This window comes from Genypterus blacodes, unplaced genomic scaffold (assembly GCF_046128005.1).
Source record: "Genypterus blacodes isolate CSIRO-AG114 ecotype Tasmania unplaced genomic scaffold, CSIRO-AGI_Gbla_v1 ptg000007l_1, whole genome shotgun sequence".
NCBI lineage: Eukaryota > Metazoa > Chordata > Actinopteri > Ophidiiformes > Ophidiidae > Genypterus > Genypterus blacodes.
The window spans coordinates 3,438,500-3,459,392 of NW_027466821.1; the positions used below are offsets into that span (position 1 = coordinate 3,438,500).

General features: G+C 43.7%; 1 protein-coding gene across 3 annotated transcripts in view; it reads right to left on the bottom strand.

Annotated features, from left to right (window-relative positions):
• tbc1d22a (TBC1 domain family, member 22a) overlaps positions 1 to 20,893 on the bottom strand; it is an 85,033-nt gene that overhangs the window by 52,816 nt on the left and 11,324 nt on the right. The window contains exons 6-10 of one of the 3 annotated variants that reach the window (XM_076152015.1): positions 15,621 to 15,691; positions 8,298 to 8,426; positions 5,869 to 5,931; positions 5,184 to 5,249; positions 1,473 to 1,587 (exon numbers count right to left, since the gene is read on the bottom strand). In XM_076152015.1, coding sequence (XP_076008130.1) covers positions 1,473 to 1,587; positions 5,184 to 5,249; positions 5,869 to 5,931; positions 8,298 to 8,426; positions 15,621 to 15,691 — 444 coding nt within the window. The remainder of the gene's footprint in view (positions 1 to 1,472; positions 1,588 to 5,183; positions 5,250 to 5,868; positions 5,932 to 8,297; positions 8,427 to 15,620; positions 15,692 to 20,893) is intronic. The other 2 variants (XM_076152021.1, XM_076152030.1) reach the window with 2 other exon arrangements.

The following is a 20,893-nucleotide window of genomic DNA, read 5'->3' on the forward strand; positions in this document are numbered from 1 at the left end:
ACTAATAAAACGTGTAGAAAGGAACAAAGTGCATAATCACAGTTCTTTGGCTCTCCTTACATTACCGACATAACCCTTACGAATAGTTACCGCATCAACACGCAAGTACCAAAACATACCCATAGACGAGCACAAATCTTCCTTTGAACTTCTAAAAACCCAGGATGTTGCAGCTGAAATAGAACTAATTTCAGAGCAGATAAGATAGTTGCTCGGCCAGGATGTTATTGCCTGCCGCGTCTTCTTATTTTTCCTCTTATAAATAAAAATAATTCAAGCTCATATGAGAAGCCGCACTATTCTTGAGGTCTGCTGGCTTCCAGAAAAACTTCCTGTACCTGCTGTGATGAAAAGGTCAAATCAAATTAGGTTGAGGTCCAAAGTCGGGATGGAGAATCGGTTTAAGGTGGGAGTAAATTGCATCGAGTTCAACGAAGGAATATTATCAAATCAATAATAATTGTTAATGTAGCGATGTGCCGTGTGCCAAAGGAGCCGAGGAAATTTCCACTTTGTGTCTGACAGACCTTGACTGCCTCTCAGTGACCACAGACAGCCCAGAGCTTTGTGGTTTCCACTTAGCGGCTCTGTTTTGAACTGCTGCAAAGACATCTTGATGGACCAAAACCTAACACAAACAACAACAGACATGCTATATCACTCCATATGAAGGACGGACAAAGAACCTCAAATCACAGAGGAAGCTCGGAGGAAAACACCCACGCATCCTTCCCCATTATGACCTGTCACACTTTGCTGCGTGCACTTCCCCAACTCTTTACTGCGAATTATTACTCAAACTAAATGGGAGAATTCTCAAAACATAAATATAGAGCAACTCCTTCTCTGAGAAAACATAAAAAAAATAATAATGTGAAGATCGACTCAGAGCCCAGGGGTATTTGTGTTGCTCAGTTAGTGTATTCTTTTTTACTTCAGTGTGTTTGCACTGTCAAACGAATGAATGTATGGAAATGAAGAAAACCAGCATTTGCGTAAAGGTGGAACCGCGTAAATGCATACGGCAGGAGGTCTCTGGAGAGAAGAGTGTGTTGCAGGAGGAAAGAACACACTCCTACGCATGTCACTGCTACTCTCTTGTACATACAGAGTAATCATAGCTATGTACAGGGACGCCTTCATAGGAGCGACACATGAAAGCACTTAAACTAGGAAGAAGAAGGCCATTAATGAAAAGAGGGATAGATAGTCAGAAGTAAACATAGGAGAATAGAAAGCAAAGAGCTACAAGATGGTCAGAGAGTTGTGAAAAGAGAGACTATTCTGGGTAGAAAGACCGGCAGGTAAACCCTGAGCCGTGCCGCTTACAAAAGGTCTCTGCTCTAGGCCGCAGCTCCTGTAGTCACAGTCAAACAAGACTACTGATCCCCGCATCAAAAGCATATCACATCAAAGATTAGAGAAGTTTAAGGCGGGAAGCGGGGATAAAAGGAGAAAGGGATGTCACTCACCTATGTATTCGAAGACGTAGACCACGAAGAAAGGCGTGACCAGATCATTGATGCCTTGTACGTAGCCGCTGGCTGGGTGTCGGATGGCCCAAATGAACAAGATCCGTTCAAATATCTTACACACAACACACACAGGGACATCTTGTCAAAACAATACTCTGCAGTTTAAATACATAAGAACATCAACTAATGAACGCAAACTACCCAATCCACCTAATTAGTTATAGTTCTACTTTGTGCCTCTTGTTTGATTTCTTCATTCCACTGCACTACCACAGCTGCTCTAAAACTAATATGTTGGGACAACCCTGTAGTACTAATGAAAGTAAGTAGCAGGGCAGTGAAACATCTACAGTAGGTAAATTATCTATGTGGGAGTGATGTGCCATTGCATAATTCTGTATCTGTATACTACATTAACAAATCGACTCTCCAAAGACATTGAATGATATGCTAATGCTCAAGCATGATTTCCACATCTGCTGACAGCATTCTCTATTCTCCGCAGCCAGACTTATGCCTAAACTGAGCTTATCTGTGTGCCGAGCATTATAATGCGAGTGTAAATTTTACAAAGTGAGTGACGTGTGGGGAGAAGTGGTACAAATCGGGCCGGGCTGAGTGAAACTATGCATACATGCCAGGCTGGTAAGGAGGAAAGCAGCTTAGCAGAGCTGAATAAGCAGCATCGTGTTTGCTGTGACAGGCATGCACACAAAAAAGTGGGAATATAGATTTCTAACATTTATTACTATGACACATTTTGACTTTAATGGAGTCGTGGGTCTGCATTAATTGTCCTGGAGATCATCGCTCGGGATCTGCATTTGACAAGCACCGATCGCGACCAAGGGATGATCTCTGCTAAGGAGGATGTGTTTTCACCAGCGTCTGTTGCTTGTTTGTTTGTTCATTTGTAGGATTACTCAAAAAGTTGCAAACCGATTTTGACATAACTTGGAGGAAGTGCAGAGCATGACCCGCCATTAAAACCAATTGAATCAGCCTCGCTTCAAGAGTGTTTCCTCAGCTGAATTTCAACATGGAACAACTTTGAACTGTGTTCTCGGCTTTGGTGTTGGCCGCTCCCCGCACATCCATCCTTCAGTGAGTGTGTCTCAGGCTCTCGCCCTCCCCCTCTGAACCCCTCTCCTCTTTCCTCTCTCCCTACTTGTTCCTGATATTCTGTGCAAGGCAAACACTTCCATCTTCGTTATGGGTGGCTGTTTAATGCTGTCAACCCCACTGAATTAGAGGCGGCTTGATGTTCGGCTTGTTTTTCTTGGGCACGAATGGATTTCCCCAAAATACACACATACACGCACACACCTTGCTGCACCCACCCATCAAGCGCTTTCTTATATTCAGGGGAATGTCATGTTTCTGTCACTTTCAAAATGACCTCGTAGCTCATTTCTTATGGAACTAACATGGCTATAACCACGTCATTGTTGGATGCTGTGAACACAGGCCTCCATATTTTGTTTAAAATAATGTCAATGTGATTAACGGAGTACAGCAGGACTGGTAAGCTGCTGCTCTGTCTACCTTTTCCTTACACCTTCACCTACCTCTGCACTCCAAACCTCCCTTTTTCCTTATCAAAGTCCCATCCATCAAACGGCAACCTCAAAAGCCGAGACATACACTGTATTTCGCAGGCGTACACACAGATTGAAGTGAACGTGCGAGCCGCTCGACTATTGTGGGGAAAAAATCCCACCTTTCTAGGTTCTAGGTTGCCGTGTGGGGATGTTTGTGCAAGGAAGAAGGAAAACAGAGAGAGCAAGTGAGACACGTTGGCTTCAAACCGCACCGAAATTTCGTCTTCAGGTTACCGAGAGTGCACCTCGACCTCAAAAGACAGCAAACTAGATCCCTGTCGAACTCAAATAATTCCATATTCTCCTTATAATTCGGGGTATGACAGCGACAGGTAATCACCTCCCACATGTCTCCTGTGTCATGACTCTACAGCTCCATCCCATTAGCTCCACTCCCTCAGGACCCTCCCCGATAAGGAAGTTGAAAAGAAAACCGACACAAGAAAATTGTATCAAGTCAAAGCTCTGTTCTTTGACATCTCATCCACTGACTGGAAAAAAGGGTTAGAGGACGGTCTAGTGGTTAAAAAGCCTGTATAGATCATAAACTCAGTCTCTAAAAATGGAGAGGATCCAATTTAATTCACTCCTTAAACGTTAATAATTAGAAAAGCATCAGTTCAATGCTTTAAATAAATGGATGAAGAGTGCTTCCCCCCGCAATGTAGCAGACACTAAGCATCTATTGACACATTCTGATCTTTCTGTCTGTAATGATGATATGGAGGCAGAACTGAACTTTGTCTCTCTCACAATGGGAACTTGTAATTGCTGATTACTAACACAGCAGCAGTGTTCTTCGGCAGAACACAGAGGACGCAAACATTTAGATCCTACTTAGGAAATCACAGCTGAACTGCTTCAACGCGCCTCTCTCTCCCTGAAATGGAAATTAGAATGCTAATTGTCTTCCATCGCGAGAAAAACGGCTGAATGAAATGAAGCGGAGGTGATTTTCGAGTCTTTGTTTTAAACCCTTTGACCCTTATGAGTGCGCTGAATGTCCAAATACACATGGATCCCGCCGCTTGAAGGATGGTGTATATTTTGTGAGTATCTGTCTATCATTCTGCGACATTAAGTGGATTCAGGTGTGTGCGCTCGCCACTAAAGCACGCGGTTGTATGTGTGTATTTCAGAGCCACGGCTTCAGCCACGTCATTAACTTGCACCTCATTATGGGCTTTTTCTATTGATATTTGCTTGTGCTTGTGCTTTTCGGGCCAGTGGCGCTGCGTACGACAGGACCTCCCAGAAGCGCCTTAATAATAAGACAAATAGCATCCCATAGATTGGAAGGGAATCAACGTAATGGTCGTGTTAATGTGTTTACGGAAACTGTACTGATAGTCCCTTAGGCCTGCTGAGCCACTTCTTTAATGCATGCTTGAGTATTTTTATGCGCTGGCAAAAACAAAACTGACCACAATTACGTCGGTAATTTAAGCATTTAACTTGGAATGAGCTAGTAGGTAAATATTCGGTATCTTTGTCGCCTACCTGCGATCATCAAACCTAAACATTAGGCGCTATTTCAGATCTATTACTCATACAACATATTGCATTGTTCAACGGCTTAAACTTAAATACTTCATTTTAAACAGGCAATGTTTTGAACCTTATATGTAAGAACTTTCCATGCAGTGTAGAATGAATGTAACAGGTTACATGCAAGATTTATCATTACTTATATATATATTATTATGTATGCAAAATGAGAAGTGTGTGTGTGTGTGTCTGTGTGTGGTTGTGGTTGTGTGTGTGCATGCCAGACCATGCAGCATGCAACAGCAAGGGTTTTCCCTGGGTTCTAAACTCTAGTACAATGACAGAACTACATTAATATGACAGCCACTGATGCCATAAATACATCATATCCACACTAACCTTTTGAATCAGTTTTTATAAGCCTGTTTGTTATAAATGATTACTGTCAGACTTTCATTATTGTTCAGTGAAGTCTTTCAACACCAAGTCTTGTTGACTGTATTTGTGTCTGTCGCACAAAACTGGTGCTGCTTTTGAAATTACAACTCAGCTGGCTGAGCAGCAGAAGGGAAAACCCTGCTGGGTGAGGTGGAGTGTGTGCAGCAGGGAGGGTTCTCACCTCTTGGACAGAAGCTTGTTGAAAGAGAGGAATAAGGGGATTAGTTCTCGGTATGTCAATGTGAATCTGCAGGGAGAAAGAGAGAAAAAAAAAAGACAAACACTGAAGCAACGGGCAGGTTAGCACAGATTTTGCCATCACGGGCAATGACGGAGAGAGAGAAGGAGTGGGACGGGGAGCACAATTAGTGGATTGTGCTCTTGAAGGCAGGCAGGGGTTTTGGAGGTCTGAAATGGGTCGTGGTGATGGTCTTTCAGTGTGTGAATGTCTACACAGCTGGTTTTGTCACAGTATGTGCATGTCCGTAAAAAGTCTATGAGTACATTGCACAAGTATTGTATCTTCCTGTGTATAAACAAATGTCTCTGTCTTAATCACTTTAATTGCCTGCTTAATTTGTGTTTGTGTTGATATGTATGCATGTGTGTGACCATCTTCAAGCCACCATCATTTCAGAGTGTCTACCCCACAGATGAACGACATGACAGGCGGACAGATTGGTGCGGAAGGGAGCCAGACGGCTGCAGGACGGGCTGGAGCCAAGCCAACTGAAATAGACCAGACCAGAACAGACCAGACTGTTGGGGTGCGAGTGTGTGGCTTTGCTACTGAGGGGAGTGGAGAGGGGCGGGAACTGGGGGCTGAACCACACACGCACACTCCAGCCCGCTCTGATCCACCTTACCTCTGTCACCTTTGGCTGCAGCACCAAGCTCTCTGGACTCATCCTAGGGATGTCTATGTGGATCTGACGGCAACATTGGAGAAATAGGAGTTAACCCTGAAACACGTGTGTGTACACAGAATTCACCACAGCAGAAGTCCCGTTCATATGTTTGTTCTCCATCTACCATTTATTACTAAAGGCTTTTAACCAAGAAGACCTCAAAGGATTTGCGCACCTAGAAATAGTACCAATAATAATAACAACGCATTACTACAGACAAATGGTGTACATTTAGCACCATTACAGGTGCATTTCCAGCCTTTGAGAGTCCATTTGTTCTCTCCATATATAACCTTGTGTTTTAAAAGAAGTAATTTGCAGAAAATGATACTATATTGGATGTAATTGGCTGGATCTGTACCTAAAGGCATGGGCCCGGCACTACGGAAAGCACAATCATGCACTTTCTCTTGGTGCAGTTTCAGAGACACAGTTCAATTTGTGTCCTTCTTGGCACTCTGAGAGCTTAGCTCCCACTTCTGTGTGCCTTTCCAACAAATAATCCAGAACTTGACTGCAGATTACAACCTGCCTGAGACTCCTAGGTTTTACAGCCCTATGCTCACACTGTTCTTGGCCCTTTCCCATACGGTCTCACACGAACATGAACAAATACCGTGTGAGTGTTTTGGGGGTAAATCATTTTGCCACACGGACGACAAAAATTACCTCTGCTGATCTGTAATCTATCAAATCTCTTTAAAGCTGCATTATGGCATCTATATTGAAACACATGTAGAATGAAAATGTTGACCAACAAGGCTTTTCCTCGTTTCTTCTGACAGTTCAAAGAACTACAAAGCTTGATTTTTCTAAACCATTTCCCGTGGGCTACAACAAACCTTCAGCAGTGCCTCAGAAAGCATGAAGGACAAAGTGGGACTTCAACTGTGGATCCATCTGTGTTCACACACACACACACACACACACACACACACACACACACACACACACACACACACACACACACACACACACACACACACACACACACACACACACACACACACACACACACACACACACACACACACACACACACACACACACACACACACACACACACTAAAACACAGACAGAATACTATGAATACATATTGAGAGATATAGATTGAATAACCGACCTTCCCATAGTAACACAGACCAGCAGACACACAGAAGGACTCACATATCTATCTGTACGCATTTATCTTTACTTATTATCCATGTACAATTACATACGTGGATAGAGATTGTTTTATTATATCGACTTCATCTCGTGATATTTGCTCAATCTGACCTGTTTTATAGTGACTACTTTTACACAACTGCAGAATTAAAAGGCTGACAACATTTCAATTATACTGCTTACTCGTTACTTGTACATTTTAATTAAAATTGCAGCTCTGAGCAGAAGCGGCATGTTTTGTTTCTACATTTAATGTAGGATTTATCCCTAAATTTGTTTGATTTCCGTTCTAAGTATCTAATTAACCGTGCCGTGTTGCACAAAAGTTATAATTGGTACTGCACAGCTTGTCTACTTTTGTCCATGATACCCAGCAGAGTATCACTGTGGCTGCTGCCCACTAGAGGTGTTAAGAGTTAAAATTGGAAACTGTTAAAAATATGTATGCATGGTAAAAAGACATGGTCACATACACACACACATGGCAGCACTCGCTCCATCAAAACACACAGTGTGCAGCTGTTTGCCTATAGGATTTGTCAGAAAAGAGGGATCGAGATGCGGTTCCAAGTAATCATAAAAAGCAAAGTATGCCATCTTCTGGTACGGCGCGGGAAGAATTCAGAGAAATGGTATGGAATATGAGGGATTGCTGTTTCACTATCGACAGCGCACTTGCCGGGATGTTTCTTATCGGCTCTGAATGAATGGGATGTGGTCAAGTGTAAAAAAAAGAAGACCTAAGACGAAAGATAAAGAAGCAGGTACTATTTTCCAAGCCGAAACTAAGTGTTTGTTTAAGCAACTGTCTGAAGCTCTGTGAATAGAGCTTCACGATTACAGGTAGGAAACAGACAGACAGACAGACAGACAGGGAGACAGAGAGACAGAGAGACAGACACGGACAGATAGTTTGACAGATTGACAGCAGTCCTAGGAGTACAAAAAGTACAAGTAGGAGAAGGAGACAGAGAAAAAAAACATATAACCCGGTTCCAGTTATCTCACCCACACAGTCTAATCCTGTCTGTCCAAACACATTCAGTCCCTCTCTTGCTCGGTCTCACACACACATGCACTCACAGAAGAACACACTTAAAGCTATGTGTCCTTTATATTGTTGTGAAGGGATATTAGTGATTAAACACAGTCTGTGTAAGTGGATGAGTGGAAATGGAAACGTTTCTCAGCGTGGTCAGACAGTTGATTCTGTGTGTACCTGTCTGTACGTGTCCTGATGGTGCTCGTCATTGCGGGAGTCGTAGTATTGCTGGATGAACCCGAAATATTCCTGTCGTTTCCTCTGAAGGACGCTCTCTCTCCTCTCAGCGTTGGCTGGCAGGTATCCCTGAGAGAGAGAGAGAGAGAGAGAGAGAGAGAGAGAGAGAGAGAGAGAGAGAGAGAGAGAGAGAGAGAGAGAGAGAGAGAGAAGAGAGAGAGAGAGAGAGAGAGAGAGAGGCAGACACAGAGAAAGATGGAGACGGAGATAAACGAAAAAAGAAAGAATTCACATTATTTCCATAATTGCCTTTGCTAATTCTCTTCCTATTCTATTTGGCCTGTAAACCAGGTTTTACTTCAACATTTTTCCATTAATCTTCTTTGAGCTAACCAAGCAAATTGATGTAGGAGTTTCAGATTTGTCTCGTACAAATAAGACTTAGGAAGAAGGCATCCAGTAATTTCCGACATTTTGCTGGCATTGGGTTGTGTGTTCCTGTGTCAGGCACGACTTGTGCTTGAGAAAATAGAGAAACCTTTAATGGCTTTCTGCCTTTTGAATGCAAAACTTCAGAAAAAAATTATACTTGCACTGCCTTTGTACTATCAGTCTACTAATCGAGAAAACAGTTGGTTGAATTTGCATTAAAAATAACTTTAAACACTTTCGAATACCCTATATTAAATAGTGACTGATGGATGAGGCGTTCATCATTTGCGATGATGCCTGGTAGCATTGTGCAGATACCGCTATAGGCCCCAATAAACAACAACGGCAATTAAATGATAATACAGCTCTCTAGTTGCAACATTTACAGACACAAGCTGATTCTTGTGGGTTCCACATGGGATTCATTAATTCAGCTCCAAAGACGTGTTTGCAGTTTTTACGTCTTTGACACTGTCTAATGTTATTTATTTTATGTCTCCGTCTCACACTTTCACACATTTGTTTTTCTGTAGATGACCAACTGGGACTTGAATTCCCCTTTTGAGTCTAGTTCCCCCGATTCATCCACAAATTATAACCCACAACATGGGAATACAAGCGTTGCAAAGTAAGGGCACTCTTCAATTCCACAAAAAGCTTTCCACTTCCTGAGGGAGTTACCTTTCAGTGCAAGAGAGGGAGAGAGAGAGAGAGGGAGAGGGGGAGAGAGAGAGAGAGGGGGGGAGGGAGAGAGAGAGAGAGAGAGAGGTTGTACACTAATGGGAGCGTGTTTGTGTCGGAGAGTTAATGCGAGCACGCATTTGTCTAAATGTGCGACCTCCTTGTGAGTTTGGGCTTATGCAACGAGGAGAAACTCCACTTAAAACACAACAGCAAATACACAGTATGTTTAAAGCTGGAGCAGGGATGGGCTTTTACATATTCAGAGAGTACAAGTCTTCAAAAGACAACACACAAACATGTCTGGAGGCCCAGTGAAGTTGTCTCCATGATGAGAAGTTGGAGCGCGTAGCTGCTAAACTTAACCAACCCAGCTTCTTTGTGAAGACTTGGTTGCCTTCTGTGGTCAGTTCAGTGTCAGAGTGTGAGCGTCAGAGTTATCCAGTTCATTCCGAGCCGGTTTACTCTGAACAGGCTAACAAAAGCAACAAAAGGTCACATATTGTGTAGAAAGTTTTCTTCGGCATAGTTGTAAAGGACAGGTGCTGTTGTACCCTTATGCTCACTTCATCAATCTGTCTCTTTCTTAGATCTGTTTGTTATCATCTTCAATTTAACGTGGGCACTTTTCCAAGCCAACATTTGGCTGCCATTCAGAGATATATTGAGAGAAACTTTGTTCTGTCTATTTTAATGGAAACCCTGTCAACAAAACCCATCTACCCCGGACCAAAGACAGTCAGAACTTAGAGGAGACTGTCTGAAAATACATCAGGCCTTGAGAAGCTGCTGGTGACTGTGTTTCTTATGAGTGTGTGTCTATGTGGTTGTTGCCTCCCGTTATCTGTTGTTTTGGAGGTGAGCTGCCAAGCTTTTAACAAAACTAGTGAGCGACGTGAACAAACACACACAGCCAAACTATCATTTTCGGGCAACTGTTGAGACAAAAATCAATCGGGGCAACAACAAAAAGTTTATCCTTTTATCTTTTTAAACACTTTTTTCTCTTGAAATCCAGGAAGACACTCTAAAGAGACGTCTGAAGAGTCAGGGGACCTCTTTCTTGCACACAAACAAAAACACATATACACTTAGACACTCATACACCCACGCCCACACCCATCCACCCACACACACACACACACACACACAAACACACATACAGACAGTCCTACGTAAATCTAACCCAGTAAACCGAAACACAGAGGCTCAGTACGTGTTGGTGTGTTGACACATGCAAATGCTGGTCGTCTCACGCGGCTCACATCACATGACACATTCTCTGTCACAGATTCCTTTGCTTCTATCCTCTGCCCCACCTTCATTGAATATTATCTCATTCTCTTTTATCTGCCGGTCTCGGTCGCTAAGCTTGGAAAAACAAAAGCGCAAATCCTTGTCAGACTCAGACTCTGGAGGAGGCAAGACTCCCTCCTCGCTGAACCTTCCCGCCTGGTCTATGCCGACTGCTGCTTCTCAGTCGCTCCCACCAGGCGGGCAGACGGTCACATTTGTGCCTCGAGCCGTCAGACTAAACAACGACTGTGTGTGTGTGACTGTGTGCGTTTTTTGCCACAGTCCTGACCGCTCAAATTGTTCTCTCTCTCTCTCTCTCTCTCACTGCCAACGAGTCCACGCATCACTCGCTGAAGCGGCTCAATATGCAAACGCAAATGTGTGCGCACGCTCACACACACACACAAACACCGCCACCCTGGAGCGTGCAACAAAACACTGGGCTCCAGAGTTATGTCCGCTCTGCCAAATGAATGGGAGGACGGAGTGTGTGGTGCTGAAGGTTAATGGACAGCTTAGTGGAGGTCAATCACACTGCAGCTACATTATTATAGCACTCTATTGGACGGGTTACACACACACACAAGGGGATTTAATGCATAGCGAATACAGAGCGTGCAAGCACAGTCTTACAAATTATAGTTTTTTTATTTTATCACTATTAATAATCACCGACTGTTGTATTTTGGCAGCTTGAAATAATTTAGCGTATCTCTTGTTTTTCCTTTTATGGCTGAGGCTACTAACTACAATGTCAAGTACAATAATAGACATCAATATTTCAGACATAATTGTGCCCGTTTGAGCAGCAAGTGGTAGCTCAGAGATGATGAAGGATAAGGATCGAGGGAGGAAGATTCACGAGAGAACAAGTCCTAGAACACTATGTACAGTATGATCCTCATTACTAGAGGTGGCGGTGAAAGAGGCTTACAATCGACACGGGGGAGTTGATTTAACAATAAAAGGACGAGGAAGTTGATATATTCAGAAGAAGGTGGAACTGTGTGTTCATGTGTGTTGTAGGCGAGTGTATGAACTACCACAGAACTCTCTTTAACCAAAAGACACGACACAATTCTTCAAAGAGTTCACCTTGGATGATCCTCCTCCGTATTCTCGGCATGTTTTAATTATAATTACTGGTAAAAAAAAAAAGTCAGTGTGGAGCCCCCGAGTAGGGAGGAAGACAAAGAAACAGACTGTAAAAAAAAAAGGAGCCAGTGAATATGTGCCTGAACACAGACACCATTGCTTTTAAAGACTTAAGTAACCGAGTGTATGTTGTAGAATAGTGCACTTTGTGTCCAAGCTAACAAGCAAGCACACGCCACCAGAACCTGAGTGACTCATTTTCATTTCATCTGTGGTCGACCAGAACAAGAGGGGAACTGAGATAAAAGTGAGCGAGAGAGTGAGAGTGATGTCAAGATTGAAAAAGAAGCAGCATAAAGGCATGAAGGCTGTGTGTGACCTGCCAGTGGCACTGAATGTGGCAGCGCACGCGTCCTACTGCCTGCGTTAATCAGTCTACATGAAGCTCATCTCTCCATTATTCTCTACATCAATCCACTCCTCAATCCCTCTAATGGATCTTCCACTTCAATAAAACAGACAAACTCTCCATAAAACAGAGAAAATATGCTTGGGGAACCCATTTAGGGAATTTAAAATGAATATTTTTTCGTAAGCCATCTCCAAAATCTAAATTGATTTCTGCTTAGCGGGAGCGCATTATCCTTTAAGTATAGCGGCACACAGTCCCCGTGCAGGTCCACCAAAAGTTCAACAAACAAAAGTTTACTTCAGTTTGCTCCCATTGCTGTATTTAATTCTGCGTTTTACACTCAGCCTAGCACAGCCAGACAACATCTGGCAAACTCGGGTTTCTTCTGCAACATCTAATCCTGGAAACAAACACTCGAAGATCAATTTGCTATAATTCAGCGCATGTTTAGATGACGTGACACACCGCATCGCAACTATAACGATTAGAGCTGGATTTTGTGGGTTATTTTTGCATCTGCTTGCTCTCTATTTCATTCCCCGAATTATTCTGAACTCATTTGGCAGATTGACAATGTTTCTACAAAATGTGACATCTTTTTTTAAAGGACTGAAGGAACAGCGGCAGCTCATACCGTATGTTCAATCACGCACAGGAGGGTCGTGCTTCCACCTTAATGTCAGTCAGGTGTTGTAAAGCTTACTGAAATGACTCAAACAGATGCACCCGTGGCCTTTTCAACACGACACAGTATGAAGTAGCGCAAACTGTGGGTGAACGGATAAAGGGCAGATAAAATGACGACATCTCAGATCTCCCCCGCAAGTAACTGCAGTACATGTAGCATCTAGTTTTTGTAATTGTTTCTTTCAAGCAAACAAAACCCGACGGAATCTCGTGGTCCCGAAGCATTTTCAATACTGTGTCTTGAGTGCGTTTCCACAAAGTCAGAGTTGAGGCTGTGGAGGTAAATTTAAAAACCTACATGCCTTCATACTGACAATTCAAAATGTGTGTGTGTTATTTGGCTCCAGTACTGTGCATGTAAACAAATGGTGATTACAGAATGCTTGCCTCAAAGGAAAAAGCATCATCGTTGTTCTTTTCTCTTTGGCAATATTATTATTTGATATTTACACATGCAGATACATCTGGTAGAACCCTTAAGCTTTATCGATATCTCCCGCCGTCAGTTAGTTTTCTTCCTCCTCTTCCGCCTCACATTTACCAGCCACACTTCATTAGCAAATGTACATATTGCCACGGGCTGACATTCTTTCACAAAGCAGAAAAAAGGCCATTTAATTTCCCTCTCCTTTCCTTGAGGCTGTGACAGCAAGTGCTCTTTAAACAAATGAAATGAAATGGTATTTTTTTTCTCTCCGAAATAATAGGAAGTTCAACCGGATGCGTTTCTGGAGCCGGGGGCAACCTACGGCACATCTTGTTCATGGGGTAAAAGGAGAATAGATTTTCACCCTCTCGCACCCCCCTTCTCAGCCGCCTGTCAGGAAATCTTCTGCTCCCGCTTTTTTATTTCCACACTGGCTAATAACGACACAGACAGCGATGTACGATTGGTGTGGCGCGGAGGTAAATGCGCGGCATTGACGGAGCATTACCAATCACTGACCGCGCTGGGAGAAGTTGTTTCTCGTCTTTGGCAGGTAAAGAGGAAGGGGGCTCAAGCATGCCTGCTGGAGGGGAGAGGAAAATCAAATAAGTTGCTGCACGCTGGTGAGCAGGAGAAGGGCACAAGGGACACAACTGGAGTAAAGTTTTATTAGGTGCCTCTGCCAAGTTTATGGAATATAGGCGTAGGCTGTGCGCATTCGTATGTGTGTGAGTGAGTGAGTGGGTGCGCGCGCGTGTGTGTGTGTGTGTGTGCGTGCCAGACGGAGAATAGATTTTTCGAGCCTGATCCCTCCTATCTATTTCTCCAATGGATCACACGGCAGACGGGCCTGAGAAGGCAGCCATGTGTTATGACACTTCATGAAATGTAAGGGCTTTTGACACTGCCTACTTCTAAGCTTTAATCCAAACTTTAGATTTGACCCTCAGGGTCATTCACACCACACACACACGCACCCTCACACACAGATATTATTCTTAGGTTTGTAGTCAAAAACAACCACTGCATATTCATCAAAGTGTCCGGGAGACAAATGTCCCCACTGTAGACATGAATTGCGCTTGTTAAAATCTAATTTCCCACCTGTCTGTGTGTATGAAAGAGAGAAACGACAGATAAAACATCACGCCTGTTGCGAGCCATGTTAAGCAGCAGCTTAGCATTCAAATCATGTCAGAAAGTCGCAAATTGAATGCTGAAAGTGTGTTTTAAATGAAGGGATGGGGCTGAAAGAGACGCCAGCGGGTTAAGCAGGGATTGTGGAAGAAACGTACCAACATGATGGAGGAGGGGTAGCCTGTTTCTATCACCCTTCTAAATCCTCTTACTACTATCTATATCCTTTCCTTTATCACCTATGTTTCATTCAGTTTCAGTGAATTTGCTTGGTTACATTTCCTCAGTTGCCTTTTTGCCGGCTTAGAGGAGGTCCATCTGTCATTCCTGTAGGGCAGAGGGTGACATCGCTGCATATACAAACAGACAAACACACAATGATGCCACAATCGCACCCACAGACTCATATAAATCTTTAATGGGTTTATCTATGGAACATTAGCTGAGAGAAACCCCCCCCCCACACACACACAAAGGTGCACATACATACTTTCTCACAAACTGTGTTGCCAACCTCCAAGCATCCTGGGCGAAGATAGACTTTTCCACTTCCTAATCATAATCATATGACATAATCAGCCGTCACTTTGCCACAGCTCCAATAAGGCAGCAGTTAATTGTTAAAGTGCCCTGTTTATAACCTCAAACCACCCAAAAAAGCACACGCGCACGTACACACACGCACGTACACACACGCGCGCACCTTTAATGACATCTTTTCTGCGGCACATTAGCCATTGTGCGGTAATTAATGGGAGAGTCACGGTGTTCAGAAAAAAGCCAGTCTTCTCTCTGCAGACTAGGAGCTGTACACCAAAACAATGGCTTAATGAGTAAACACACAGCGCGTCTCATGAATAAATTATTTGTGCCTCGCAATTAATTTTCCTTATTGAAGTTTTTAGAAAAAACAGAGCCAGTCTTCATAAATCAAAAGGGGAGGGGGTTGGGGGAGAACATGACAGCAATTTGTGTGTGTGTGTGTGTGTGTGTGTGTGTGTGTGTGTGTGTGTGTGTGTGTGTATGTGTGTGTTTGTTTGTTTGTTTGTTCTGGTGCAAATGCGTGTTTAAGCTGTCTGCTTTAAGGTTTCGATTTTGCTTGGATTTTTGTAACGGTGGTGTGTGTTTGTTTGTGTGCGTTGCTTTTAAGACTTACCGATAAGAGCTTCCACGTAATGGGCCGGACCTGCCGCGGGATTCCTGACCAGCTGAGTTTCCGTAGCTCGTCTGTGAAACAACACAAGAAGGTCTTTTGTTTAGCTGGATTACTGAGACCTGATTTTTGAAGGATAGGTCACAGGAAACAGACACAGGTACAGTGAGATGGAAGTGAAACAAGAAAAGCTGCATTTCACGTAAAAAACAACAGAGAGCTTTCTTCATTGGTCAGAATCAGAATCATCAAACTGTCACTGGGACTTACGGTGCTAATACAACAATAATACAATCTAATACTATTCTACTATGACGGCACTATGTATGTATGTATTTCTGTCAGGATTTACTCTATGCTTTACCTACAACCAACACTTACAACCCTCCTGTGACATTCCACAATTCATCTATAATTTGACAACCAACCGATCACTCGCTTACCGTCCATCCCGCCCTGCCACTCCTTCATTCACTGAAATTTGCTTCTAATGAGAACAGGAGTGAATTTTTAACTACACTCTCTCTAAGGCGGTTAGGAGAGACGGCAGGCTCTAATGCAAAATAAATCTGATGGAAAGATGCTAATTGAACTTTATAATTGGGGAAGAGTAGCTCCCTTTGGATCCATGAAGACCCAGAAAGTACAGATTAATGTTAGATTCCTCACATTACATCTGCATATTACGCAGCTCCTGACAGTAACAGGGTGGGAATCAGCAATGACTGAAGGGGGGGAAATGTTTCGTCTTGTGTTATTTAGAAACCAGCATCTTCCATTTCATCTTATTTTGAGCGGTTACAAAATAATAAACGGTTAGAATAAAGGTGTGGTATCCAATTCCCCTGCATCCAAACATCAGATACGCAGCTAAAGCTTTTGTTTACATCAGTATCGTCTCTAGTGGGTTTGCCTGGGGGAGTGGGAGCCGTATTGTACCTTAGCTATGGCTTCATCTAGTATACTAGAGAGCATTTAAAGTGTCTAATAGCTAATCTGTGGACAAAACAAATGTTAGAAGTAGTGGAGATGTTTTGGGTAAACAAGCCTAAACCCCCCCTGCTACCATTGCACGTCAGCTGTGAGACAAAAGCAAGGGCAAAAGTAAGCATGATCACTGTAGCTGCTCCGTGCTATCAAAGAGTGAGCGACCAGGTCCGGGCTGCTCGGGATATTCAAAATGCATGATTGCATTTTCAGCACTACTTCCTGAGAAGCAGGTGGTTCCTGGAAGGGTTCTTGCCAACATTAAGTCATCCATTATTCAGAGATAGCTGTCCCTCTGTTGAAGGCCTGCAAGTCTGGAAATCCCCCCTTAAGATTCAACAAGCCCAGCTGTGGCATCCAAACTTTGGCAAACATGTTCAAAAAAAAAGTCTTCTTCTTGTAATTGCATCACCGGTGTTGTTTTACCTGTATTCCAAGAGTGAGGAGAGAAAACTGATTCCGAAGCAAATGAAACAGCACCGCCTGAATATAATTTTCAGAGGAAAGACAAAACAAATGCTCTTCGGGAATGAGCCAAATACTTCCTCAACTCTTCTTCAAGGCACTGGCTGCAAACTGATAAGACCTTAGCGCACAGAGTGAACAGTATTGATTACCACTACCAAATGACTCTGCAATGCCTGTTCTTCAAGGCAAATGCAATGGAAAGTCAGTGACAGATAACAGAATAGAAAATAGCAATCAGCTAAACAGTAACGGGCTAAGTCCATTGGCTAAATTGAGTGAAACGCATTAGAGCTTGTTCAGCTGATGGAGGCAGCTATTTATTCACTATGGTTCCTATGCATCCCCCACTTAAAATTTCTTCCTTACCTTGTCCCCTGTGAGTTTAATTGTATAGAAATTCAATACGGTGATCTAGTGCAAAGCGTGGCACCACTGGTTTGCAGAGATTCAGCCGCAACTGAACGAGAAGGTTTCGATTACCTCAAGGCCAGCTGGGCGATGGCGAGCTATAATTAAGCACACAGATGAAAAAAATGTACACGATGCAGACTGTTAAATTGGCAGGGCAGGGATGGTACATTTTCTCATGCCGTCTCTTCCCCTCTTTCCACTTCCTCTGCCCTTCAATCACTGTGTCTCTCCAGAGGAGGACATTTACGTGCATGTCAGTGTGCATAACTCAAGAAAATTCCACATGTGGCATGAGATAGCTGAAGTGGAGTTATGGTAAGGAACCGTTTTCCACAGAGCCCAAGCCTTTACGGGTGAAATCTTTCATTAATTATGCTCCAAGTAGCCCGCCAAAGGTGTATCTGCTCTTGCCTCGCACCCTTTGAACCTTCATTTGCACTGTCAGACAAAGAAATGGGTTCATGAATCTTGTGGGTCTGGTTTAATTAAACTATGTTATATTTTCCCCCACCTGGCATTAATCTCACCATTGGGGGTATAATGGAGGGGGAGAAGGGGCGTGGGGCACAACTTGGCCAATAGCCTTAACCTCCTTTGCTGCATTGACCACTAGAAAGGCCTCGGCCCCTGTACTGGGAAAATGCAGGAACGCTTTGTGGAAAGAAGAAGCCCTCGTGTACACCAGTCCCTGTGTGTGTTGTGAGTTCATGTATGCATTTACAGGGGCAGCTATGAGCATATGGTCCGTAGTCTGCGCTAAGGACAAAGGGCAAATATTCACTTGGCACCATATGGGCAGCAGAGTGAGTATGATCTGCCTCATACACATAAAAACATTGTCCGTCTGCTTTCCAAACGTTTGCCGGCAGCATGCAGGACCACCAAAGAATCCCAATCACTGTTCCACCCACATTGGTGTGAGCGTCCAAGCCCTAGTTGCCATGTACTGGGGCTGTGCACGAAGGGACACATGTAAAATTTAACAATTAAACAATCCTATTTTGGCAGATTCACACATCTGAATTAGTTGCAGACTAAAAAAAACGCATTCGAGTGGCGATTTCCATATAAGGAAATATCTCATACATACCCATGTGTGAGACCGACTCAGTGGTGATCCTTAACTATAATGCAAATTACACGGGCATAGGAAATATAGCTAAATCTGAATCTACACCGTCAATTGATCGTTTTCTGAGGCGCAAAATCGTTTCCCCCACAGTGGGACGAGACAGAGAGGGAGACTTGAGCATAGTTGACATACAGGCTAAATTGCAGATGTCGTTTCATTAGTGTGGGGATGGCTCATCTCTCAGAAAACATATCTGACTCTCTAGGGCCTCTCTGGTGCATTATGAATGAGACAGCCGAGCCCTATCTGCACTGGAATAAATTAAAGGCATTCCATGACATTTTCAAAATGACTCTGTTGTTTTTATTCAGCGGGCACTTGTCACGACGCGGGCAAAAAAAAAAGTTTTTGCAGCTGTCCCGAAAGGCATCGAGGGACTAGCCGTCCCCGTCACATTCAGTCAACAAAGTTAACAATGCAAACAAGCCCATTTTTAGCTGACAAATTGAGTCACCTCCCACTACATCACACTAACCCGCACCTACGGAGGGGGAAAAAAACACTAATTCAAACTGTCAAGGTATTCTTTAACAGCTCTCTGTAGAAACAACGCAGAGGCAACACATTAAAATAAAAGCTCATTTTAGAGTCAATTCACCCCCAGGCAATCATTTCAAAATATACATGTGAAAGTGCAAGCGGGGGCGAGGGAAAACGGAATCTCCCTATTGGGACCGATAAAGTATCACATTATTATATACATGCATTGGAATTAGTGTGATCAGTGGCACGAGTGTTTATCATGTAGGCACAGCGCTCGGGGGGGATCGGTCTGCAGAGACACGCTCAACCCTGGAGGTATTCTATTCTTCTGCGCCATGAATAACACCTGTAACATCAGCAGAATATGTCCAGCTCAAGGGCGACGGCTTCTAGTCCTTCGCTCTGTGTTCGTGTCTCCTGTACTCCATTATGCATGAACTTACAGGGGTGCACTTTGTCTTGGCTGGAGTTAAGCTGGGGACCAGGGGGGGGGGGGTGATTAGGACACCATGTACCTTCTGTTGAACACTAGAACAGCTGCTGGGATATGGGACCCTCAGAGGTAATGAATGCTCAATGACTCTTGCAACATTCAGAGGGCAAAATGTAACGAAATATCATGTTTGTGTTTCATTCAAACTTATTTAACCTGGCAGATGACCAAATGTACTAGCAACAGTCTTGAGTGTTGTAGAAAGGGAGGGAAGGCCACCGCAAATGGAGGAAGACAAATGTGTGTTTTGCACCACTCTAGGGCAGTTCAGCTCAGGTCGCACAGGGATTTGAAACGGTCCCGACCTAAAGTAACAGCCCATTCACATTGACAGGCCCTCACCTGAATCATACATGTATTCTTAGTGTGTTTCATGAGTGGGCCTAAATAATGGAGCTTAACTTGCTGCCAGTGAGGACAAAAAGCAGCCTGGCTGTGGCGTTAGCAGAAAAAGAAAGGCCAGATGTAGCATGCAGTATGAGTGAGCGTGTGTATGAGCCTGTACCGCTTCCATGTCTACCTGTCAGTCAGTCTACCTGCCTGCCTGTGTGTACGGTTCTGTATTGAAGGCTCGTGAGAAGAACTGAACACAGCACAAAGGGGAGATGTGCTGTCAGTCAGTGCTGGCTGAGCGGGGAGCTGATGGGAGCAGGCAGGGAGGCGGTTGGCGGGCCGAAGCCATGCACTATTCAGGTATCATTCAGTTGGAGCGCGGCCACTGGGGCACAACACCACCAGGTTGTCGGTAAGACACATGCGCACATGCACACACCTGCAAAAAAATGTGTGTGGTGGGGGGAGGGCAGCTTCTTAAACTGAAGCTGCCTCAGCAAATCAAAACGTCAAGACTGCAGACTACTCATATGAGCACTCCTCCAAATCCTGAATTACAACAATGAAGTTTATCATACAAATACCCAACAGAGAGTCACAATTTTCCCACTTGATTATTTTGCTAAACTTAATAAGGCAAATACTTTCACAGGCAACAGAGGCTCAGGTCACTAACAGCTGCATTCTTAAAAAGGACCCTAGGTGGCAGTAGTCAAAAGCGCCTGTATCATACGCATAAAACAATACAATCTTGAGAATTGCTGCTATTAAAAGACCAGACAAACAATATCCCTTCTTTGCTTGTTGCTGACTCTGTCCCAGTGTCATGTGACGCTCTTTTGCTTGAGGGGTCAGAAAAACAATACCTTGACAGACACCTTTATCATGCAGTGTATTAAAAAGTTAAGCTCTCCCATAAACCTTGAATGCTGTGAGAGAGTCCCGAACAGTCCAACTCATCTAAAGGAC